At 38.9% G+C, this 25,107-nt stretch overlaps 2 protein-coding genes across 8 annotated transcripts; one reads left to right on the top strand and one right to left on the bottom strand.

Annotated features, from left to right (window-relative positions):
- Positions 1 to 644: 644 nt before the first annotated feature.
- Positions 645 to 10,807, top strand: CLEC4E (C-type lectin domain family 4 member E). Of its 3 annotated transcripts, none has more exons than XM_055396143.2 (6): positions 647 to 892; positions 2,109 to 2,201; positions 4,121 to 4,210; positions 8,210 to 8,265; positions 8,768 to 8,883; positions 10,478 to 10,807. In XM_055396143.2, the coding sequence occupies exons 1-6, from the start codon at positions 856 to 858 to the stop codon at positions 10,626 to 10,628; spliced, it is 543 nt and encodes a 180-aa protein (XP_055252118.2). In that variant the 5' UTR covers positions 647 to 855; the 3' UTR covers positions 10,629 to 10,807. The 3 variants fall into 3 exon arrangements, with proteins under 3 accessions (XP_055252117.1, XP_055252118.2, XP_055252116.2); XM_055396141.2 differs by lacking the exon at positions 8,210 to 8,265 and adding an exon at positions 5,782 to 5,933 and having other exon boundaries at positions 650 to 892; XM_055396142.2 differs by lacking the exons at positions 4,121 to 4,210; positions 8,210 to 8,265 and adding an exon at positions 5,782 to 5,933 and having other exon boundaries at positions 645 to 892.
- A 2,375-nt stretch (positions 10,808 to 13,182) lies between these two features.
- Positions 13,183 to 24,829, bottom strand: CLEC4D (C-type lectin domain family 4 member D). Of its 5 annotated transcripts, none has more exons than XM_055396064.2 (7): positions 24,569 to 24,829; positions 23,046 to 23,138; positions 19,336 to 19,392; positions 19,143 to 19,247; positions 18,283 to 18,434; positions 17,094 to 17,209; positions 13,183 to 16,591 (listed from the first exon to the last, which is right to left on the bottom strand). In XM_055396064.2, the coding sequence occupies exons 2-7, from the start codon at positions 23,083 to 23,085 to the stop codon at positions 16,444 to 16,446; spliced, it is 618 nt and encodes a 205-aa protein (XP_055252039.2). In that variant the 5' UTR covers positions 23,086 to 23,138; positions 24,569 to 24,829; the 3' UTR covers positions 13,183 to 16,443. The 5 variants fall into 5 exon arrangements, with proteins under 5 accessions (XP_055252039.2, XP_055252042.2, XP_055252044.2 ...); XM_055396067.2 differs by having other exon boundaries at positions 23,046 to 23,135; XM_055396069.2 differs by lacking the exon at positions 19,336 to 19,392 and having other exon boundaries at positions 13,184 to 16,591; positions 23,046 to 23,135; positions 24,569 to 24,827.
- Positions 24,830 to 25,107: the final 278 nt, after the last annotated feature.

Here is a 25,107-nt window from a genome sequence, read left to right as displayed (position 1 = left end):
GTAATCCGAAGTAATAGACTGTTTAAGAGCTTCAAATGAAAGAGAAAGAAAAAGCATAAAAGGTGAAAAAAAATCACATGGCTAAGGTATAAATACATATACTATGAAATTCACATGGCTAAGGTATAAATACATATACTACATGCCCAGCTCTGTATCAAATGTGTCTCCTTTTCAGTTCAGTCTTGTCCAACTCTTTGCAACCCATAGAATGTAGCCTGCCAGGCTCCTCCATCCATGGGATTTTCCAGACAAGAATACTGGAGTGGGTTGCCATTTCCTTCTCCAGGGGATCTTCCCGAGCTGGGAATTGAGCCCAGGTCTCCCCAACTGAAGGCAGGCTCTTCTTAGCCACCAAGGAAGCCCTCTTTTCAGATAACAAATGTGTAATAGTAAAGATCAAAGTGGTTTGGAAGTGTAGAGCTGAGCCTCACAGATGTCAAGGAAAAATTTAAGGATAAGTGAGGTCTGGAAGAAAGCACAGCAACTTATCCACAAAAATATTAATAAAACAATAATTTTTAAGCCCATCATATCTCCACAAGTTCTGTCTGTTTTGTTGATGCTTAAGACATCTTCATTTCCCCATTTCGTTGCTTCCTGGAGTGAGGGGACTGACTGTTGCCCAGTCAACTCCCTTGTCCTCCTTATGCAATGAAGGAAATCTTGACATAAACACACAGCCACAGAGCAAGTTAATTTTCTTATGTCTTAGGGTTGAGCTTCCTAAAACACAGACCAAGTATTCCTCCTTCATTTTCTTTGGCTCTTATCAACAAAGCACTCTTGGACTCAGAAACAAAGGACAGAGACAGGGAGGAGGAGAGGAGGAGGAAGAAAGAGAAAAGAGAAAGAATGAATTCAGCCACATCACCAGCATCACAAAGCACAGGTAAGACCTGCAACTATTCCTTTTCCTTCAGTCTTCCCTGGTGGCTCAGTGGTAAAGAATCTGCTGCCAAAGCAGGAGTCACAGGAGACATGGGTTCAATCCCAGGGTTGGGAAGACTGGAGGAGGAAACGGCAACCCACTCTGGTATTCTTGCCTGGAAAATCCCATGGAGAGAGGAGCCTGGTGGGCTATGGTCCATGGGGTCTCAAAGAGTAGGAGATGATTGAGCGTGCATGCACTTTTTTTTCATAGATTTTTCATGGAAGAGATTATAAACATTCTGGGGACAGGACAATAAATTTAGGGATGAGTGAGGTCTGGAAGAAAGTGGAGAAATTTTATTCATCAAAATAAAACAATATTTTTAAAGCCCTTCGTATCTCTCCAAGGTCAGTTTGTTTTGTTGATACTTAAAATGTCATCATTTCTCCATTTTGTTGTCTCCTGGATTGAGGAGACTGACTTGTTGCCCAGTAAATGCCAGTAGAGTAAGAGAGGAGAGACGGAGACAGGGAGTGAAAGGGGGAAATAAAAGAGGGTGGTTAGAAGGCTAGATGTTCTTCTGGAAAGACTGCAGGAGACTGAGTTCAGGGAGAGCTACCAGACTACTACCTTTTTCCATTGTTCATTGTGTCCCATTGGGCAAGTCTCTGCAAAGTCTCTGGAATTCACTCTCTTTGTGTGTAAACATAGTGACTGGAGGGAGGAGGAGGGGAACTACTGTGTCACCAACGTTTTATCAGATTGATTTATAAAGCACTTGGAAAAGGAGACCCTGAAAGGAGAGCAGTAGAGAGACAAGAAAAAACGGAAAGAGTGAGGAGAAGAAAGGGAGAGGGAAAGAGGGAAAATCTGGGAGAGTTAGAAAGGAAAAAATTGCACACCTGTCTGAGTCCTTGAGTCAGACTCTGAAAAATAGCCATGAGCTCCTTCAGCGCTTCTCTAAGTGTGGTCCCCAGGACAACAGCATTCTCAGCTCCTGGAAACTTAAGGATTCCATACCAGCTCTACTGAATCTTTATTTCTGGAGGTGAAACCTCATGATCTGTGTTTTAGCCAACCCTTCCAATGATCTTGATGCTTGCTGAAGCATAAGAATTACTCAGTATAGGTAATACAAGTGGAAGGAAATAAGCAGGGTCAAATACGAATTTCTTTTATCTCTTTCGTAGCTTTTTAGGGAAGATTGACCACATGTATGTCTTTCTTTCTACAGAGAGAAGATGCTTCTCTTCCCAGCTGTTCTCATGGGCCATTGCTGGTGCCTCCATCCTGCTCCTGAGTGCCTGTTTTATCACCAGATGTGTTGGTGAGTTCTGAAGGTCACATTCAAGCTGCCTGGTGAACATTAGGAGTGAATTCTTCCTTGTTGACTGTGGGTTCTCTTCTCCCACAAAGGGTATTTCCATTTCCCTGGTGACTCAGATGGTAAAGAATCTGCCTGCGATGCAGGAGATGTGGGTACTATCCCTGGGACAGGAAGATCCCCTGGAGAGGGAACTGGCAACCCACTCCAGTATTGTTGCCTGGGAAATCCCATGGACAGTGGAGCCTGGCAGGTTACAGATCATGGGGTTGCAAAGAGTTGGACACGACTGAGTGACTAATGCTTTCCCCCATATTTATCTCCAGGTTACTCTTCAAGCCAGAAACCCCAACCAGCATAAAACTGGTACTAAGTTTCAGTGACCTGTGAAACATTCTTCATGGTACACACGTTATTTCCTTAGTGGCCCTGAGTCCACCCTCCCTGTAATCTTGTCATTAGTGTGAACCTCTCTGAGATCCTAGCCAGAGGCACAGGAAGTCACTTCTTGGAAAGAAGGGTTGAGAGGTTAGACTTGGCAAAAGAGAGAGTCTTAGGCATTTTGTATTGTTTTTGTGGGGCCTTCCCTGGTGGCTCAGTGGTAAAGAATCTGCTGGCAATGCAGGAGATGCAGGTTGGATCCCTGCATCGGGAAGATCCTCTGGAGAAGGGAATGGCTATCCACTCCAGTATTCTTGCCTGAAGAATCCCATGGACAGAGGAGTCTGGCAGGCAGTTCATAGAGTTGCAAAAACCTGGACATGACTTAGAAACTAAACAACAGCAACAAGAGTCCAAACACATTTATTATATATATTTAACTCATTGTTGAGTTTATTTTTCCGGACTATGCACACACTACTAGGAATACATCCAGGTAAAATATCCAAGCTGCTGAATTGAATTTGGCAATTTATATGATCAGTGGCCATTCCAATAATTCATTCATTTAACATTACTGCAACCAATCTTCTGCATTATCATCATCATGTTATTAACGAAGTTCATTCAATAAATAGATATAATTCATTTTCATCTTAGGCTAGGACTTATTGCATAGGACTTACCAAGCATGTTGTACCATTAGTAAGACAGCTATATTGAGATACATGATTCCTACAGGTAAATTCATATGGGTGTCTTTCTTTGGTAAGAAACTGGCTGAGAAGAATATATTGTTTGTGGAATCAAGGAAAACATTAGCATTTCAAAAATATTTGTCTTTTAAAATGCATTCTACTGTGTAGGTGAGGAAAAAAGTTTTCTTCTACTCTACTGTCTCAGCTAGGGCCTTGTTACAAGGAAAAAAACGTACAAATGTATTTAATGTGAGTTTTACATGACATCATATCTGTTTTCTTTGGGTCTTTGAACCTGAAATAAAATACATTTATCTTCATAAATCAGGAAAAGCATGAAATGTGAATTCTCTCTTCTTTGAGTTAAGCAAACCTCAGTTCCTATCCAAGGTGAAGTAAAAGTAGATAGTAAGGAAATATCATAACTACTGGTACTTTTATAAGTATAAAAAATTTTAATGTATTTGTAAAAATTTTTAATTGGAGGATAATTGCTTTACAATGTTATGTTGGTTTCTGCCATATGATAATATGAATCAGCCATAAATATACATATGTCCCCTCCCTCTCGAGCCTCCCTCCCACCCCATTCCACCCCTCTAGATTATCACAGAGCACTGAGTTGAACTCCCCGCATCATACAGCAAATTCCCACTAGCAATCTATTTTATATATGGTAATGTATCTTTTTCTCAATTCGTCCCACCCTCTCTCTCCTGGACTGTGTCCTCAAGCCTGTTCTTTATGTCTCTATTCCTGCCCTGCAAAAAGGTTTATCAGTGTCAGATAAAATGTATTTTTATTAAGGGTAATGAATATTAGTTGTGCCCCTTTACCTTACAGTGACATATGGCATCTTTCAACTATGTGATGAGAAAAAGTTCCAGCCAGCTGGGGATTCGGTGGAACTCTCCTGCTATAATGATGGATCAGGTATGTGTGCTGTGCTTAGTCACTCAGTCATGTCTGACTCTTTGTGACCCTATGTAGTCCACCAGGCTCTTCTGTCCATAAGGATTCTCAAGAATACTGGTATGGGTTGCCATGTCCTTCTCCAGGGGATCGTCCCAACCCAGAGATCAAACCCAGATCTCCCACATTGCACGTGGATTATTTACCATCTGAGCCACCAGGGAAGCCCGATGGGTCAGGTATAATATACCTCAAACTTGAACATCTAAATTTACATAGCAACATTTTCTGGCTTTAGATTCATTTGGGGATAAGTAAAATAGTCGAGTTGGGTTCTGTTTTTCAAAAGCAAAATCTTGCCTTTACTGTCAGAAAATAATGATAAGTTGGTAAGAGGACAAGAATAAAACTTTGAAAGTGCAATTTGTGTTCAAACAGGAAACTTTGGGAACGTTACAGCAACCCTTTAGAATAAATGTGAAGCGTGTGGCTGAAGAGTCAATCTAGAAGTTGAAAGTGTTATTCCCAGAAGTGAACTTTTTATTTTCACCCATCACCTGCTTCCAAAATCAGGTGAAGGAAGAAGAAAACGTAGGAAGGAAATTTGAAAATATCTCAGAAATATGCTCCCTGTATTCTTCCATATTGTCCTGGTCCAAGTCATAGCAAAATGCTACTTGACAATAGAAAGTGACTTCTTTCTCTGATCTATGATTTCCTCACCATTGAATCAAGAGGGGTTGGATTATTTATTTTTAATAAACTTCATAAGCTGAAGTTCTATAGTTCTAAGAACTGTAGGACGACTATTTGGAGATTCTGTTGAGTGTACATTGTTTGGAAAACATGAGAGACAGTTGCTTAGTGGTCACTCAGATAAAATACATAATTTTTCTCTGAACTTGGAAATCTATGAACAGATAATAGGGTCCCATGTCAATAGCATAACTAAGGAAAATTGTATATGTCAGAGGTTCCCAATCTCTTTGGGGATAAGTAAAGTAATTGAGTTGAGTCCTGTTATTCAAAAGTAAAATGCACTCTTGCCTGTCAGAGAATAATGAGAATTTGGTAAGAGGACAAGAATAAAACTTTAGAAGTGCAATTAGCATTCAAACAGGAAAATTTGGAGATGTTACAGCAAACCTTTAGAATAAATGTGTTCCAGTCCAAAGACCGGTACCTCCTGTCAGATCAACAGTGGCATTAGATTAGAAATAAAGTATACAATATAAACGTAATGCACTTGAATCATCCTGAAACCAACTCCCCAACCTGGTCCATGAAAATATTGTCTTCCGCAAAACCTGTACCTGGTGCCGAAATGTTGGAGACTGCTTTTATATGGTTGTGTTAATATTTATTGGCACTAACATCTAGAAAGTAAGGATTATGTCTTGAAAGACAAGAACATTGCTGTTTGTGCTTGTTGACTGAGGAATTACCTAAAGTCTTGGATAGCAAGATGTGGAGCATGAACAAGGGCTTCCAAGACTTCTGACTATAAGTGAAGAAATTATCGGCTCAGAGGAAGGTTTCTATCATCTTACCCGGTTCATGTGAGACTCTCACAGAAACTTCTCTCCTTCCAGGTTCAGTCAAGAATTGTTGTCCACTGAACTGGGTCCATTTTCAATCCAGCTGTTACTTCTTTTCTGCTAACACCATGTCCTGGAAAGCAAGTCTAAAAAACTGCTCGAGCATGGGCGCTCACCTGGTGGTTATCAACACGCAGGAGGAGCAGGTAGTTGAGCACAGCATCCTCCAGTGTAGTGAAACATCCTCCACAGGACCCATCCTACTTTACCCCATACATGCTTGTGTGTAGTATTTGACCCACAATTTCTATGTGTCACATGAATTTACTGAAATACATGCCTTTCTTACCTTTTCTACAAGTCATTACCACCTTTATTTTCTTTACTAGAAGAAACTAGGATAAAAAGAAATTTTCATGTTTAATTTCTCTATTAGTAAGGCAGGAAAAAAAGAGGGTTGGGACTTCGTTTTATTTATTGTCTATTAATTTGTAATTACTATTACCTAAAAGATGATGCTGTGAAAGTGCTGCACTCAATATGCCAGCAAATTTGGAAAATTCAGCAGTGGCCACAGGACTGGAAAAGGTCAGTTTTCATTCCAGTCCCAAAGAAAGGCAATGCCAAAGAATGCTCAAACTACTGCACAATTGCACTCATCTCACACGCATGGCTCAGGTGGTAAAGAATCCACCTGCAATGAAGGAGACCTAAGTTCAATTCCTCAGTTGGGAAGATCCGCTGGAGAAGGGATAGGCTACCATTTCCAGTATACTTGGGCTTCCCTTGTGGCTCAGCTGGTAAAGAATCCGCCTGCAATGAAGGAGACCTGGGTTCAATCCCTGAGTTGGGAAGATCCCCTGGAGAAGGGAAAGGCTACCCACTCCAGTATTCTGGCCTGGAGAATTCCATGGACTGTATTGTCCATGGGGTCGCAAAGAGACTGAGCGACTTTCACTTTCATTTTCACTTTCAAAAGATGATGCTGTGAAAGTGCTGAACTCAATATGCCAGCAAATTTGGAAAACTCAGCAGTGGCCACAGGACTGGAAAAGGTCAGTTTTCATTCCAATTCCAAAGAAAGGCAATGCCAAAGAATGCTCAAACTACCGCACAATTGTACTCATCTCACACGCTAGTGAAGTAATGCTCAAAATTCTCCAAGGCAGGCTTCAGCAATACATGAACTGTGAACTTCCAGATGTTCAACCTGGATTTAGAAAAGACAGAGGAACCAGAGATCAAATTGCCAACATCTGTTGAATCATCAAAAAAGCAAGAGAGTTCCAGAAAAACATCTATTTCTGCTCCATTGGCTATTCCAAAGCCTTTGACTGTGTGACAATAAACTGTGGAAAATTCTAAAAGAGATGGGAATACCAGACCACCTGACCTGCCTCTTGAGAAATCTGTATGCAGGTCAAGAAGCAACAGTTAGAACTGGACATGGAACAACAGACTGGTTCCAAATAGGAAAAGGAGTATGTCAAGGCTGTATATTGTCACCCTGCTTATTTAACTTATATGCAGAGTACAGCATGAGAAACGCTGGGCTGGAAGAAGCACAAGCTGGAATCAAGATTGCCGGGAGAAATATCAATAATCTCAGATATGCAGATGACACCACCCTTATGGCAGAAAGTGAAGAGGAACTAAAGAGCCTCTTGATGAAAGTGAAAGAGGAGAGTGAAAAAGTTGGCTTAAAGCTCAACATTCAGAAAACTAAGATCGTGGCATCTGATCCCATCACTTCATGGCAAATAGTCAGGGAAGCAGTGGAAACAGCGGCTGACTTTATTTTGGGGGGCTCCAAAATCACTGCAGATGGTGACTGCAGCCATGAAATTAAAAGATGCTTACTCCTTGGAAAGAAAGTTATGACCAATCTAGACAGCATATTTAAAAGCAGAGACATAACTTTGCCAACAAAGGTCCATCTAGCCAAGGCTATAGTTTTTCCAGGAGTCATGTATGGATGTGAGAGTTGGACTATAAAGAAAGCTGAGCACTGAAGAATTGATGCTTTTGAACTGTGGTGTTGGAGAAGACTCTTGAGAGTCCCTTGGACTGCAAGGAGATCCAACCAGTCCATCCTAAAGGAAATCAGTCCTGAATATTCATTGGAAGGACTAATGCTGAAGATGAAACTCCAATACTTTGGCCACCTGATGCGAAGAGCTGACTCATTTGAAAAGACCCTGATATTGGGAAAGATTGAGGGCAGGAGGAGAAGGGGTCGACAGAAGATGAGATGGTTGGATGGCATCACCAACTCAATGGACATGAGTTTGAATAAATGTGGAAGTTAGTGATGGACAGGGAGGCCTGGCATGCTGCAGTCCATGGGGTCACAAAGAGTTGGACATGACTGAGCAACTGAACTGAACTGAATTATTACTTTATTTATTCATTTTTAGTTTATGTTTTATAATTTTATTTTAGTTTTATTCTTATTTTATTTTATTTATTATTTTTATTGCAGCATCATTGCTTTACAATGTTGTGTTCGTTTCTGCTGTACAACCCGGTGAATCAGCCGTATGTAGACATGTATCCCCTCCTTCTTGAGCCTCCCTCCCACCCCCCATCCCACCCCTCTAGGTCATCACAGAGCACCGAGCTGAGCTCCCTGTGCTGTGCAGCAGCTTCCCACTCACTATTTATTTTACACATAATAGGGTACATATGGGGACCTAATTTTTAGAATGACCAGTGTGTTTAGAAACATGTGAAAGAGGGCAAGTAGAAATTGTCCATTATATTTAAGCTAATATTTACAATGTTTTGTGCTACCCATAACCGTAGATAAACTTTGCATGAGTTATTGAGAACCTCTTCTGTTGAAAGTTCCTTTTCACTGGCATAATTTTATGTTATCTATGCTTTACCAAAATAAATCCTCTGTAATCTTATCATTTCAGGCCCATTTTTCTATCATCTCCAGTCCAAATCCTACTTCTCTCTTAATAACAATTACCTTCAATGTTTGTTTGTAATTGGAATAACTGATCTCCTCATCTGCTGTGTGTATCTTCCATAGGAATTCCTTTACCATGCAAAACCTAGAAAGAAAGAGTTTTATATTGGACTGACAGACCAGGTGACTGAGGGTCGGTGGCAATGGGTAGATGGTACACTTCTCACAAAGTCTCTGAGGTAATTTCCTTCTTGCAATAGAATTATTTGTTGTCGTTTAGTTTCTCAGTTGTGTCCAACTCTTTTGAGACTCCATGGGCTGTAGCCTGCCAGGCTCCTCTGTTCATGGGATTTTCCAAGCAAGAATACTGGAGCAAGTTGCCATTTCCTTCTTCAGGAGATCTTCCTGACCCAGGGATTGACTCTGTGTCTCCTTCGTTGACAGGTAGAGTCTTTACCACTGAGCCACCTGGGAAGCCCAGTAGAATTATAACACTAGCCCAAATTGTAAAGTTAGACCACTGTTGAGGAGAGTCCTCAGAACCTCCTTCTGGTCCAGGAGGTATATTCATGTCCATTCTTGGTGATATTAAATGCAAAAATAAAAAAAGCTGATATATAAGACATAAAAGAGAAGCACAAGGATCTGCTGCCTTCATCTCCTAGAATTACATCAGAAATAAAGGGGAAATAATAGATGAAATGAGAAGAGGCTTGAAACTGAACACTAATTCATGGAAAATGAAGGGGAGACAAAGAGTGGAATTTGGAGTCTTATGCCCCCAAACTGTAGTCAATGAGACAAAAACAATTTGAGAAAGACAACAGATTCTTTCCTTAGAGCTTTGAATTTTAAAAGATTAATTAATTCTTTTTGGCTACACTGGGTCTTCATTGCTTTGTGAGGGCTTTCTCTAGTTGCGGGGGCTACTCTTCATTTCAGTGCACGTACTTCTCATTGTGGCGGCTTCTCTTGCCTAAGAGCACAGGCTCCAGAGTGCGTGGACTTGGGTAGCTGCGACCCACAGGCTAAGTTGCAGCTCTCAAGCTCTAGAGGGCTTAAGCTCACTAGTTGTGGTGCACAGGCTTGGCTGCCCCGTGGCATGTAGGATCTTCCCGGATCATGGGCTGAACCTGTGTCCCCTGCATTGGTAGGTGAATTCTTATCCACTGCACCACAAGGGAAGTATGAGACAACAGATTCCTATAGACTGAAAGTCCATAGGATGTTCTGACCCTTTAAAACATTGTTCTGTGGCCCCAGTGAAGTATGCACCTCAGTGAATACAAACTCTATAGGATAAGGGGAGCTAAACACGATGTGAGCTATGTGTGTGAAGGAAACAAACCCATCAGGATATCCCTCTTTCCCCTAACGTCTCCGTTTGGGGTCTAAAGCCACGAGCGACCACAGCAGAATAGAAAGGTCCAGTTTAACTTCACTATTCACAAACTCTATGACTTAGAAAAATGATTTAGCTCTTCTGAGATTCTTTTGTTTCACCAACAAAGTGGGAATTATAATACTTGCCTCATAAGATTGTTGTAAAGTCAAACACGAATGTATTTTGCCTAGTTTATAGGGCTTCCCAGGTGGCACTAATGGTAAAGAACCAACTTGCCCAATGCATCAGAGGTAAGAGACCTAGCTTCAGTCCCTGGGTCGGGAAGATGCCCTGCAGCAGGAAATGGCAACCCACTCCAGTATTGCCTGGAGAATCCATGGACAGAGGAGCCTGGTGGGCTACATACAGTCAGACATGAATAAAGCAACTTAGCATGCACGCATAGGTCACCTTGCTTCGTATAAATCTCCCCTGTTGCTCTCTTTCAGCTTCTGGGATGCAGGGGAGCCCAACAACCTGGTTATCGTGGAGGACTGCGCCACCATAAGGGACTCCTCAAATCCAAGGCAAAACTGGAATGATGTGCCCTGTTTCTTCAATATGTTTCGGGTTTGTGAAACGCCAGAAAGAAAGATTTGAGAAAAGAAAAATCTTCAAGACACGAGGCACAACCCTAAAATGCATAAATGGGAAAAAACAAGCAATAATTATAACCACACAACTCCAACATGAGAAAAGCATGCATTGCACTTTTTTAGGACTTCATAAATGCTTGTTGCTTTGATATAAATAAAAATAAGTCATTTTGAAAGTTATAATTCATGGTTATCGACTGAAGTGCATTTTCGTCTACATCAGTCTTGGGATTTCTCAGAATTTACCAAGTTTCTCTAGCAATGCTGCAAGAAGGGCTATTCCTTTCTCCTTTTGGTACAAATGCTTCATTTATGAGCATTTATGTGAAAATACAGGGACACAAGCACCAAATCCCGCAAAGAAGAGAATTTAAGAAAGAATCTTAAACAGCTCAAATTCAAGCTCTGTTTCATGTCTTCTTTCTAGTTCCTAAAAAATCTGTCTTGATTTCATTCTTTTTTTTAACCTCCTACAAAGCATATCACTTCACTGTGTTCTCCTCTATAATGAGTAGGAAACTTTTCAAGTCATGAACTTATTCCTGATTAAAAGACTAGTATGGACTTTCCAGCCAAAGGCATTTACTTCGCCTACTTATTAATAGAAGGGCCATGCTAACCTTCAGCTCCAAAGAGATTGTCATCCAGGGACTTCCCTGCTGGTCCAGTGGCTGGGACTTCATCTTCCAATGCAGAGGATGCGGGTTCAATCCCTGGTCAGGGAGCGGGAATCCCATATGCCTCTGGTCAACCAACCAAGACATAAAAAGCAGGAGCAATATAAATTATTCTAAGAGAACAATCAGTTTCACACTTTCCTGTCGCAAGCCACTTATTGCATAATATTCTATTAATAGTCTTCCCTGGTAGCTCAGCTGATAAAGAATCTACCAGCAAGAGACCCCGGTTCCATTCCTGGGCCAGGAAATTCCCTGGAGAAAGGATAGACTACCCACTCCAGTATTCCTGGGCTTCCCTGGTAGCTCAGATGGTAAAGAATCCACCTGCAAATGCAGGAGATCTGGGATTGATCCCTGAGTTGGGAAGATCCCCCGGAGGAGGGCATGGCAACCCACTCCAGTATTCTTGCCTGAAGAATCCCCATGGACAGAGGGGCCTGGCGGGCCACAGGCCATGGGGTCACAAAGAGTTGTACACAACTGAACAACTAAGCACAGCACAGTCTGTCAATACTGATAAGGTTATTCAAGAATATGTAAGTAATGCAGCAGCTTTTATAAGCATGTTTCTTGCACACAGCACCATAAATAGACCTTCAAAATCATACATTGGAGTTAATGTATAATCATTGAATGGGAAAATTCAACTGAATAAATGGATATATTAGCTTTCTTTACAAATGTTTATTTCTCATAGGCGTGACAATCTGTGTTTTTTAAATCAATATGCCTTTAAAACAAAAGTCATTCAACCTGAAAGTAATTCAATAAATATATCTTCAACTTTCTAATTTCTTTTTTCATATCACAAACATCAAATGAAGAAACATTTAAAAATATGCGGAAATGTGTTTGTTCATTGCTTTTATACTTCAGATGGCTATAATTATTTTAAAATTTATTTTGATATTGAAAGACACAAAAATATTAATGCATATATTTCACTGTTACAACTTAAGTTATGCAACTAACTCTGCCTTCAAAGTTTAAAAAAAAATTGTTAAGATTTTATTAAAGATCATTAGAACCTAAATTATTTATCAGAAAAATTCTTCCTTGAGAAGCAGATCATCCAAATGAAACTGTTTTTAAATATATTTTATAAATGGGGTTATATAAATACTTAAGCACCAGAAAACCTAAAAATTTGCAAAAAATAAACAGTAATCAGTCATTCATATTCCCAAGACTATGTTCTCCAAATAAACCACTGTTACAATTTAAATACTATTACCACTTGGGCTCCTAATTTTTTAAAAAAGAAAAATCACTTTACTACATCTTTTAACAATGTTGCCTATTTAGTATTAAAAGTTTTTACAGAGCGACAATTGTTTAAAGATGAAAGTTAAAAAAAGAATTGAATTCCAAGTTGATATAGGTTAAGATCAATAAGAATCATACAGCAGATGATGTATGAAATTTCAATTTAAATTTCTTTTACAGTATGAAATTTAATTTTACTTAAATTTACCAAATAAAAAAATTGAAGTAAAATTAAAGAATTCTTGAAATTCAAGAATTTTGTAGGCCTTATGCTGCTGCTGCTTAGTTGCTTCAGTTGTGTCCAACTCCATGCGACCCTATGGACTGAAGCCTGCCAAGCTCCTCTGTGCATGGGATTCTTTAGGCAAGAGTACTGGAGTGGATTGCATGCCCTCCTCCAGGTTAGAGGCCTTATAGATAACCACAAAAATTTTTTTCCTAACGGGTCTCTAACAGAAGAATAATAAGGAATCACGTAAAATGTTCTTGCTCTTTTCTTTTTTTAAGTGGAGGATAATTGCTTTACAATATTGTGTTAGTTTCTGCTGTACAGTAACATGAATCAGTTATATGTATATCTTCCCACTTGAGTCTCCCTCCCACTCCCACACCCATCCCAGTCCTCTAGGTTGTCACAAGAGTACCCAGCTGAGCTCCCTGTGCTACCCAGCAGCTTCCTACTAGATATCCACTTTACACATGGTAGTATAGATAAGTCAATGCAAATCTCTCTTTTCATCCCACCTTCTCCTTCCCGCTGCTGTGTCTACAAATTCCTTCTCTATATCTGCATCTCTATTCCTGCCCTGCAAATAGCTTCATCAGTACCATCCTTCTAGATTCCATATATATGCGTTAAGATAAAATATTTGTGTTTCTCTTTCTGACTTACTTCTCTCCTCTTGTTCTTTTATTTCTTCCTCCTCCCAACCTGCTGTCCTCCTTTTCCTTTCTCAACAATATAGTCCCCAAATCATTCATTGGGTGGGGCAGACTTAGGGAGCTTTTACATGTACGCATGTGGATGCATGCAGGGAGACGTAACCATATGTGGATATACATATAAGAAATCAGTAATCACAGTTATGCTGAAGTGGTATTTAGAGGTTCAGAGTGGAAGAGAGAGTCACCTTATACTTTTAATAATGTTTTTTACTGTTTGCCTTTTTAACACATATGTATTACTTTTTCAAAGATAACAAATGTTTCAGTTCAGTTCAGTTCAGTTCAGTCGCTCAGTCGTGTCCTACTCTCTGCGACCGCATGAATCACAGCACACCAGGCCTCCCTGTCCATCACCAACTCCCGGAGTTCTCTCAAACTCATGTCCACAGTTCAGTTTTTTTATAAAGACTTTGTTGATGTGGACCTTTTTTTTTTTCAGTCTCATTGAATTTGTTACAATATTGCTTCTGTTTCACAGTTTGGTTTTTTGTCCATGAGTCATGGGAGATCTTATCTCCCTAACCAAGGATCAAACTGGCACCTCCTGCACTGGAAGGTGAAGACTTAACCAATGAACTGCCAGGGAAGTCTCCAAAAAGTGCTTAGGTTTTTTAAATGTTTCAGACTTCTAGGACATTCTATTACAATGTTCTTAAGAAAGTAGCATTTATTTTTATGAAATTACTATTAGCTCTTTTAAAGAAATTGTGAAGACTATGTATGAAAGGTGCCATGAGAGTTGAGAATTGACTGAAAGGGACCAAGGGTGGAAACAGGGAGATCAATCCGAAGGTCACTGTAATAATCCAGGTAAAGATGTTTACTTGGTCTGGTGGAAGCCATGGAGAGAGTGAAAAATGATCCAAATTGGGAGAAAAAGATTAGCGTATAGATGTAGACATAGATGTATAAAATCACAAAGAGGCCACATTTTATTGACTATTGAGTCTTTAAATACAGTTTTATACAAATGAAGAATGGGTAATATTAACTATATAAAGTCTATTTCAACAAGTTTTATAGATAAATGCTATGTAATTTATGACAAACACGAAGTCCCTTGATGCTACTTCAGTTAAAAGCATCAACTTTAAACACAGACACGTAAAGACATACACATACAGTCAATCAAACACTAATATTCTGAACTTAGAAAACCACTAACTTCAGAATAAATACTGTTTTTTTAATATAGTAGTAAGGAAGATGAAAATGTTAGCTGCTCAGCTAACTCTTTGTGACCCCATGGACTGAAGCCCACCAGGTTCCTCTGTCCATGAAATTTTCCAGGCAAGAATATTGGAGTGGGTAGACATTCCCTTCTCCAGAGGATCCTCCTGACCCAGGGATAGAATACAGGTCCTCTGCATTGCAGGCAGATTCTTTACCATCTGAGCCCCCAAGGAAGGTAGCTAAAAAGATGTCACTTGAAATTTTTTAGCTTGGATCCAGGAAACATCAGCAAAATAAAATGCTTTAGAAAGACCTCCATATTTTGTTGATGTTGGACATGACTGCTTCACAATTAAAGCTACATACATCACAAAAGCACAACTTCAGGTTATTAAAGCCATGACTTTCTTGCTAGTTCGAACTGTAGCTTTATAGCTCTAAATAAACATGCTAACAATTTACATAAATGGGTTGAAAATACAATTTTCTTCTGATTCTAATTAAAAATACAGAAACACTAATACAGTATTACATGAATAATTAAGAACTATTATCTGTCTGTAAGCCAAGGCCACAGCACCACCAGTAACTTTTCTGTAATACCAAAGGGAATATATTCCACCTACTATGAAAGCTAGTTCTGGGCCACAGTCCTGTTTGCGTCATAAACTAACCCTGTGAAGGTGAGCTCTTCGGCTTCCCAAAATTTTTGTTTCCTTGACTATAGAATTAAAGGAGCTTGCTTAAGATGGCCTGTAAAGGACTTTTCCACTTGAAAAGAAAACTGTCAGCTTGAGACTCCTCACCGTGTTAAGATTTTTAAAGTGGAGTAAATTTTTTAAAAGGTAAATGGATATTTTTTCCTGCTGGAAAGTGAAAGTCACTCAGTCCCATGTGACTCTTTGCGACCTCAGGCTCCTCTGTCCTTAGGATTCTCCAGGCAAGAATACTGAAGTCGGTAGCCATTCCCTTCTCCAGGAGATCTTCCCATCCCAGGGATAGAACCCATGTCTACCACATTGCAGGTGGATTCTTTACCAACTGAGCCACCAGGGAAGCCCGAGAATACAGGGGTGGGTGCCCTATTCCTTTTCCAGCGGATCTTCCCAACCCAGCAATCCAACCAGGGTCTCTCACTGCAGACAGATTCTTTACCAACTGAGCTACCAGGGAAGTCCTTTCTCCCTAGCCAATACCATAATTCTAACTAGTCTATACTGTTCTTCAGAAAAGATTTTGCTCATGGAATTTCAATCTAATAACTGATACTATTAAAAAACCTGAAAACAAAGCACCAGACAACAAAAATGCTGCTTAAAAACTCTAGAGTTTGTGATATTTGGGTTAAAAAAATGATACATGACTACCAATTGGAATATCCCACCTTTGAACTTTAAGTGCTAAGAATCATCAGAGCAGAAGAAATGGTGACTTAAGAGATTTCACCATTCAAGCTGTTAAATATGTAATCAATACACACCAGTTGAAAAATAAATACCCTGCCTGAAATATTATCAAAAAAGCAAAGTTAATGAAAATTGATTCTCACAGACAAATATGATTCCACCAAAACACTACACAAAGATACATTATCTTGAATGAATGAAACAAAAAAATAAATAAATAAGGCCATAATGACTGAAAATGTTCTATGACAGAAAATGTTTTCTCTGTTCCTGCAATACATGTATGTTCTGCTTTAGTCGCATTGTTTCTTGTTTTCTGTCCTCATCACAGGGCCCCTTTCATAGGTTTTCAGTTGAATGCAGTTCCAGTTATCTTGCAAATCCAACTTGTCTTATAGTCACAAGGAAAATCACTCCAGGCCCATTTGTCTTTGTCGTTAACAAGAACAATACATTTCTCTTTCTGATCATTGTTGGGTTCATGCTTGTGCCAGAATCTGAAATGAAAAAATATATATACACGTGTATGTATATGTTGTGTGTGTATAGTAAGGTCAGAGGACAAGGCAGAGAAAATGCTCCTAGTGAAACATTTACAGTTGCACTGTCCAACAGAATCAGAGCAATCGGCTAGCATAGAGGTTTCTGAACAGACAGTGCTCTGTTCTGAGTAGGCATTCTTATACTGGTATTGCTGTTGTTTAGCTGCTAAGTCATGTCTGACTCTTTTGCTACCCAGTGGACTGTAGCCTGCAAGCCTTCTCTGTCCATGGGACTTCCCAGGCAAGAATACTAGAGTGGGTTGCCATTTCTTTTTCCAGGGGATCTACCCAACCTAGGGATTGAACCTGCCATCTCCTGAATTGATAGGCAGATTCTTTACCGCTAGGTCACCAGGGAAGCCCTACACTGATATACCCCACCCCAAAATGAATTCAGCTTGCTCTCTTCTTCCTACCTTTGCCTATAAGGGTATTTTACCCTAGTTGGTATACTCACACTGTCTGTGGGTTAAATAGTGTCTTGTCCACCCAATGCCACTGGCCGTCAAGGTTCTTATTCCTAAGTCCCAGGAAATATGAAAATCGTCTATCCAAAAATTGAGTGATAAAGTTCTGTGTAAAAATGTGAATTTTTATAAGTATATTTGCATTTATCAGTTGATAACCATTATTTTAGGAAAAGAAGAAAGAGGTCAAATAAACTACTAATTAAACACAAAAGCATTGGTTAGATGTTTTCAGATCCTGCCTCTGACATTTATGGTGTGATGTTAATAAGTGCTTTAATGTCACCAAACCCCAGTTTTCTCAACTCCAAAAGGGACAACTCCACTATTTCAGAGGGTCACTGTGAAGATTCAATGAGATCAACTTGCAAATTACTTCACACAGTTCTTAATGGGATTGGATTTTTAGGAAATTTTTATTTTTTAAATTGCCTTCATTAATTGTTTGCATATTTCATTAAATTACACTTATTTCAAAGAGTTGCTGAACCTATAGTTGCAAAGCCATGGAAACAAAGTCCTTCAGGAAACCACATTAATCAAGAATGGAGTAGAATCTGAGTCTGGGCATATAATATATGGAAATATATTGCATGAAGAAATAAATTTAAGCTCAGAAATGACTTTACCTTGAGATTTCTTTTTTCAGAATAACAAACATACATCTGAATTATCTATCCTATTCTTTATCCTGAGAAGATATTTTAGTCCTGATTAACCATTCATTTATTTACTTAATTATCAAACATTTATCAAGGTCTATCTAAGTGGGCCTAGCACTGCACAGGCCATTGGAGGGAGATACAAACATGGATAAAGCATGGCTGTAGCTCTCTGCAAAGGAGGAGTCACTGGAAGAGCTGGAGTAGTGAACACTGAACTAAGTGCCCTGGTCATACAATGCACAATATACCCTGAAAGTATCTGCAGATTAGAATAAGTAGGGTGGAGTGGGAAAGGTGGTCAAGGTAGTTTTCTTGAGAAAATATCACATGAGTCAGATCTGGGAAGACCAGAAATGTTGGCCATGTGAAAAAAAAATGCGAGAGGAAGAAAGTCTTTCCAGGCAGATGGGGGAGACGAAGCAAAGGCACAGAGGTGGAGCAGAGCTGAGAAATTCCTCTCTCTGCAAAGAGATTCAAACCAGCAGAGAAAACTGACATGATCCTCTCAGCATACCTGCTCAGCCCCTGTGCTGATGGTGGCCAGGTGACCTCCCATCCCAGAGCAGTGGCTTTCACTCTGAGCCCACGTCTTGTTGTCATTAAAAGGAAAATAACAGTTGGACTGGAAGGCTCTCCAGCCCACAGGACAGCAATTCCAGGTGCCCCCTCATGTGAAAATTGAAAGGAAAATTAGGTCCAAGGGAGCATGCCATATATAACAAATCATATAGTTATTTTACTACCTAATATCCAATTAACATGTAAGAGAATAATACCAGAATTACCACAATCATTCTGTACCCTCTATAAAAAAAAGATCCTGAAAATTACATTTCTAAATAGCTCCTAAACAAAAGTATCTGAATCACATAATGACCATGAGAAAATTACAAGGTTTTCTCTTAGAAGACATGATCATTTTTCAACATCCCTACATCTATATACAACCATATTGAAAGAGTTCTCATAACAAAGCTTTTGGCAGGACATTTTATCTGAAGAAGGCAAAGAACCTGCTAAAATGCTCATGTAAATGAGACTTCACAGAATAAGAGAGATAAAGACACTTTGGCAAAGTTTACATATTCTAGGAGGGAGCAGTCCTTATATATCTGAATCAAAAGAAAATGTTATGCTTTGAATGCCAAAAATGGCTCATAAATGTTTTGTTCGTATTCTCTGGTTAGTTATTCAACGGCTCACAATCATGAAAAGAATTCTGTCTCAATTTACTGATGTCTGCTCTTGTGCCAGATTCTCATCTTGTGCTCTTTTCATCTCTCTCTTTATATAATAATGTAGAAATGATACGCTTTAAATCAGGCTATGAATTTGAGTGGAAATAAGGAAGAAATTATCTTCTACTCTCTGTACCTTTCCGTTCTGGTTTCTCTCTGATGCATGTCACCTTTGGGTGCTGCTTTGGGAGCCTGAAGAACCCCGTTCCTTTCTTACAGGGTAGAATGTTGCGGTGAGTCACTGTGAAGGAAGAAAAAAATCTTAGTTTCCTTTTCCTGTATAACCACTTACGTTGGGGGCATACTGCACTAAGTAAGTTTTCTTTTACCATAATAGTTAAGGTCCCCATCTTCTCTGTTCTTCCTATGCAGTTCCTTTGTTTCAGCTCCAGGTGAATTGGTTGAAAAGAATTGTTGAAAATTAATATTTTCATTATTATGCTTGTGTGTTAAGACATTTCAGTCGTGTCTGACTCTTTGTGACCCTATGGACTGAAGCCCACCAGGCTCCTCTGTCTATGGGATTCTCCAGGCAAGAATATTGGAGTGGATTGCCATACCCTCCTCCAGGGGATCTTCCTGACCCAGGAAGTGAACCCGCATTTCTTATGTCTCTTGCATTGGCATGTGAGTTTACCACTAGGGTCACCTGGAAAGCCCTTAGTGTCCATTTTGTGCTTTATGGGGGTAGTTTTGCAAACCTTATTGTCCATGTGCTTTTAAGCATGTTTTTCTATCAATATTTGTGCTTAGAGCGGAGATTTTGGTGACCACTGGTATTCTTCTGCAAAGTCCTACAAGTCTTACACACTTATCTTTTCAGTATTTTCACTTTGAAATATAACCAAGTCTAACGAAGTGAAAAACATAAATGTACAGTTTATCAAATTATTATAAAGTGAACATTCCAACAATCCAGCTCAAAAATGCAACATTACCAAAGCCCCAGGTGACCTTCACAGCCCAAACACAAATCCCTCACTTTCTCTTAAAGGTAATCATGCAATCACTTTGTGCTTTGCTTCATAATTCTACCGCTTCATAACCTATCACAAAACCATATAGATCAGATTTGCCTCCTTCTGAACTTAATATAAGTGAAATCACACGTTGGGTTCTGTCTTCTGCTCAGGGTTGTTTCTGAAATTTATCTATGTTGTTTCATGCAACCATAACTCATCAGTTCTCATTTCTGAAAAGTGATCCATTATCTTAATGAACTAAAATGTATTTATCTTTTCTTCTTCTGGTAGATAGTTGCATTGTTTCCAGTGTTTGGCTAGTATGAACTCTGCTCCTCTGAGCATTTTTGACCATGTATCCTTACTGAACTGAATCCTTAGAGTACACAAGCACGCATTTCTGTAAGGTCCATGCACCCATATGCAACTGCTGGCAATAGGTTATATCTATTGCCAACTATGCTTGGGGCAACCTTTTTCAAAGTGATTATACTACTGTATGCAGTATAATCTGTATGCAGGTAAATAAGTAACAGAATTGGACATGGAACTACAGACTGGTTCAAATAGGGAAAGGAGTACGTCAAGGCTGTATACTGTCACCCTACTTATTTAACTTATATGCAGAGTACATCATGAGAAATGCTGGGCTGGATGAAGCACAAGCTGGAATCAAGATGGCCAGGAGAAATATCAACAACCTCAGATATGCAGATGACATGACCCTTATGGCATAAAGGGAAAGGAACTAAAGAATCTCATGATAAAAGTGAAAGAGGAGCGTGAAAAAGCAGACTTAAAACTTAACGTTCAGAAAACTAAGATCATGGCATCTGGTCCCATCACTTCATAGCAAATAGATAGGGAAACAATGAGAGACTTTATTTTGGGGGGCTCCCAAATCACTGCAGATGGTGACTGCAGCCCTGAAATTAAAAGACATGTGCTCCTTGGAAGAAAAGCTATGACCAACCTAGACATCATATTAAAAAGAAGAGACATTACTTTGCCAACAAAGGTTTGTCTAATCAAAGTTATGGTTTTCCCAGTACTCGTGCATGGATGTGAAAGTTGAACTATAAAGAAAGCTGAGCACCGAAGAATTGATGCTTTTGAACTGTTGTGTTGGAGAAGACTCTCGAGAGTCCCCAGGACTGCAAGGAGATCAAACAGTCGATCCTAAAGGGAATCAGTCCTGAATATTCATTAGAAGGACTGATGCTGAAACTGAAGCACCAATACTTTGGCCACCTGATGGGAAGAACCGATTCCTTGGAAAAGACCCTGATGCTGGCAAAGATTGAAGGCAGGAGGAGAACGGGATGACAGAGGATGAGATGGTTAGATGGTATCACCAACTCAATGGACATAAGTTGGGTAAACTCTGGGAGTTGGTGATGGACAAGAAGCCTGGTGTGCTGCAGTCCATGGGGTCACAAAGAGCTGGACACAACTGAGCCACCGAACTGAGTACTACTGTACACTCTCACCAGCAGAAATTCATTGAAGGTCTAGTTGCTCTGCAGTATCATCAATACTTGCTACTGCCAGACTTTAATTATTACCATCCCCAAGTTTTTTAGTGGTATCTCATTGTGAGTTGAATTTTCATTTCTCTGAAAACTAATGAAGTTAAAAATATTTTATATGTTTATCAGACATTTCATTTTTTTTCTTTTCTATTGTGCCTGTTCAGGACTTGGTCCATTCTTCTGTTGTCAGTATTTTTCCTATTGATTTGGAACAGTAGTTAAATATTCTATACTGTAATCCTCTATTAATTATATGCATCAAAACATATTTTCCTATGTTTTTTGTTGTCAGTATTATTTTTGCTAGACACTGAAACTGCAATACTTTGGCCACCTCATGCGACAAGTTGACTCACTGGAAAAGACTCTGATGCTGGGAAAGGTTGGGGGTGGGAGGAGACGGGGACGACAGAGAATGAGATGGCTGGATGGCATCACCGACTCTATGGACATGAGTTTGAGTGAACTCTGGGAGTTGGTGATGGACAGGGAGGCCTGGCGTGCTGTGGTTCACGGTGTCGCAGAGAGTCGGACACGACTGAGCGACTGAACTGAACTGAACTGAACCGAATTCTTACTTTAACGTAGTATACTTTGGTGATAGTCTCTTTAATGGCCAGCACATTTTGTGACATGCTTAAGAAATCATTCTTTCTCAAGGTCACAAATATATTCTCCATATTTTTTTCTAAAACATTAATTTGCTTTCATATTTTAATCAATTCTCCACCTTAGGTTGGTTTTTTGAACATGATATGAGGCAGGAGAACAATTTCATTTTTTAGTATGGATAGTCAGCCCTCTCTACTACAGTAATTGAACAAAACTGTCCTCTCCCTGTAACTCTGTAATGTCCCCTTCTGTTGACTTTTTAATTAACTTTCATTGGAGGATAGTTGATTTGTTCCCTTCAGTTTTATTTTGTTTGTTGTTGTTTAGTTGCTCAGTCCTGTCCAACTCTTTATGACCCCATAGACTGTATGTCCAGCCAGGCTGCTCTGTCCATGGGATTCTCCAGGAAAGAATACTGGAGTGGGTAGCCTGTTTTATATAGAATTCTTAAATACAGATCTGTAACAAAGCTCTCAACATTCTTTCTCTATTTGTTTATTCTTGCACCTATACTATATTACTTTATTTATAAAAACTTCATACAATGTCTTGATATCAGAAAGAAGTCTTCCAGCTGTTCTTTTTTTCAAAGTCAGACTACAGTCCATCTGAAATTTGAGGGGTTTTTTTCTGGTTATTCTTTTCTAGAAAGATGCAGTCCTTGTTATCCTGGTCCAAAGTGAAGAATGATTTACTGCAGTCTCCAACCTTCCCATGTATAGGAACGGGTCTAAGTTCCATTGTTCATTTCCTGGCTCAAGGTTGCATCATCAAAAAACAGAAGTACGTAGCTCTGAATATTAAATCCAAGCCCTGAGGGCTTTCTGGATTGGTATGTTGGAGAAGGTCATGATAACAAAAGGTTTAGGGCAACTTTCCGAAAGTTTTTCGAGTGAATAATTCAAGGAGCATTCCACTTTGCTAATAACTTACCCACACAATTTGCAATAAAACAGGCACTTAGAAGTGACATGAAAAAAATAGCAATGGTTCAAGGGATCAGCTGGGAATGCTGGCCTCTTTCTACTAAAACAAAAAGAAAGATAAATAGGTTACCTTCTTCTCAGCCACAAGAACTAAGGGAGCTAATGCCACCAAGGAGAAAGCTTAGAATGAGATCAATATATTTATTTGCAAATAAAATGTATTTCTTCAGGGTTTTTGGGGGGGATTAGGAACATGCTTTTTATTAACCAGACTCAAAACCCCAAAATCTTTAAAATTGATAATTGCAGTACATAAAAACCAAAGCTCCTTTATAAACAAATAATGTTAAAATATAAGGAACACATGGAAGAAAAATCTTGTCACAATGCTAATATCCAGACTATATAAAGAATTTCAAAAACCAATTTTAAAATTGAGCAAAAATTTGAGCAGAAAATTTGCTGAAAATTTAATTTGCTGAAAGTATTTCAAAAATCCATTAAGCAAACTAACAAACAGCATGCTCAGAGACATGTAAACCAAATATTATGGCATGGTTTTGTCATATATCAAATTTTAAAAGTAAATTGAGAATATGTAGTGAGGCAAGGCCTACAGGAAATAAACACTCAGTGAGGAAATAAATGCCACTGCTGAACTATAAACTGGAAAGCCTTTTAGACAGAAAAAGTTAGGAACACTTATCAAATTTTAAATGCATTACATTTGCCACAATTTAAATTCTAGAGCTCAAGCCTATAGAAGCAATTAAAATTATTTCTATGAAATTATATTCACTGCAATAATTTTAGAAATAGAAAAAAAGCAAACAACCTTGAAACATAATACTTGTATGCATATCATCAAAAGCAGAGACACTAAATTATGGTGAATTCATATGATGAAATTCTATAGAGTAATTAAAATAATCATGTATACATGTATGTATTAATAGAAAGAAGTCTCCAAAACATATTGCTACATAAAAATGTGATTTTTAGTACCATTGTACATCATGACCTCATTAAAATTGGGGTGGCGTGATGAGATGAAATGAAACATTAATTTCAAAATTATATATTTTTGCATTCATTCTATATATTTCTCAAAAGTATTTTTTAATGTTCTTACAGTACAAACCCATTTGTGTGTCACTTGAGTAGAACTTGAGTATAAAAAGAAATAAAGTCAGAACCTCAGGTTCACTGCTGTCCCAGTCAGTGTGTTTTCTGTATCTCTCTTCTCTTTTTCTCCTTTAAACAATTTCCCCAAATTACTCTCTTTCATCTTATTTTTTTATATACTTGGTGTTCTCTTTTGTCCCTCTATACATTTTATAAAGAAGTTTCTAATACCCCAAATGTTTGAATCTATCTCCCTCCTCTTCACTAAAATCATTTTCACTTTCTTCAACTTCCTCCCCATCACCATCTTCAATCTTCATAACTAAACTATCATCAATTCATAATTTAAAATCTTAGTCATAATTAAATATGCTTCTTTATAACTGAAAGGAGACAGATACTTACATTTATTTTGCAGTTCTTGCCCCATTGTGTGTTAAATCTCTTGTGGTTCAGTGGTGGAGAGAACCAGCAGCTTCAGCAGCCTCTTAAATTTTTCCCCACAGTTTATTTCTGTGGATAAAGAAATATATTCAGAAATCCTTGAGGTTGAACATTAATCTTGCCTATTCTACTAAGATTAGAAAGCTCACGATATTAAAGACAGCTCAAAAGAAGAAGTCTTTCCAAACACGGGGGTTTCCTTTGATTCACTCTAGAATGGAGCAAAGAAAAAGGAAATTGAGAAAGCTGCACTCAAAAACAGTAGAAATTTTCGTAAGATCACTACGCCAGTGTGTCATGCAGAATTTCTTACTTTATTTTTACTTGTTCAAGCAAAAAATGTAGCCATGCCCTAAAAGAATCATAACTTCACCTAATCAAAAGCAGAATAAACATTTCCTCAAGTTCCTTTTCCTGGATATTATGTTTTCAAAGGTAGTTGTGTGCTTGAGCTAAACTCTGCCCTGGAAATTTCTCTGAACTAAGTTGCATGCAAGATG

The sequence above is a fragment of the Moschus berezovskii genome, chromosome 6 (genome assembly GCF_049115385.1).
Source record: "Moschus berezovskii isolate FMDL1 chromosome 6, NW_MosBer_1.0, whole genome shotgun sequence".
NCBI classification, from domain to species: domain Eukaryota; kingdom Metazoa; phylum Chordata; class Mammalia; order Artiodactyla; family Moschidae; genus Moschus; species Moschus berezovskii.
This window is presented reverse-complemented; position numbering and strand designations above follow the sequence as displayed.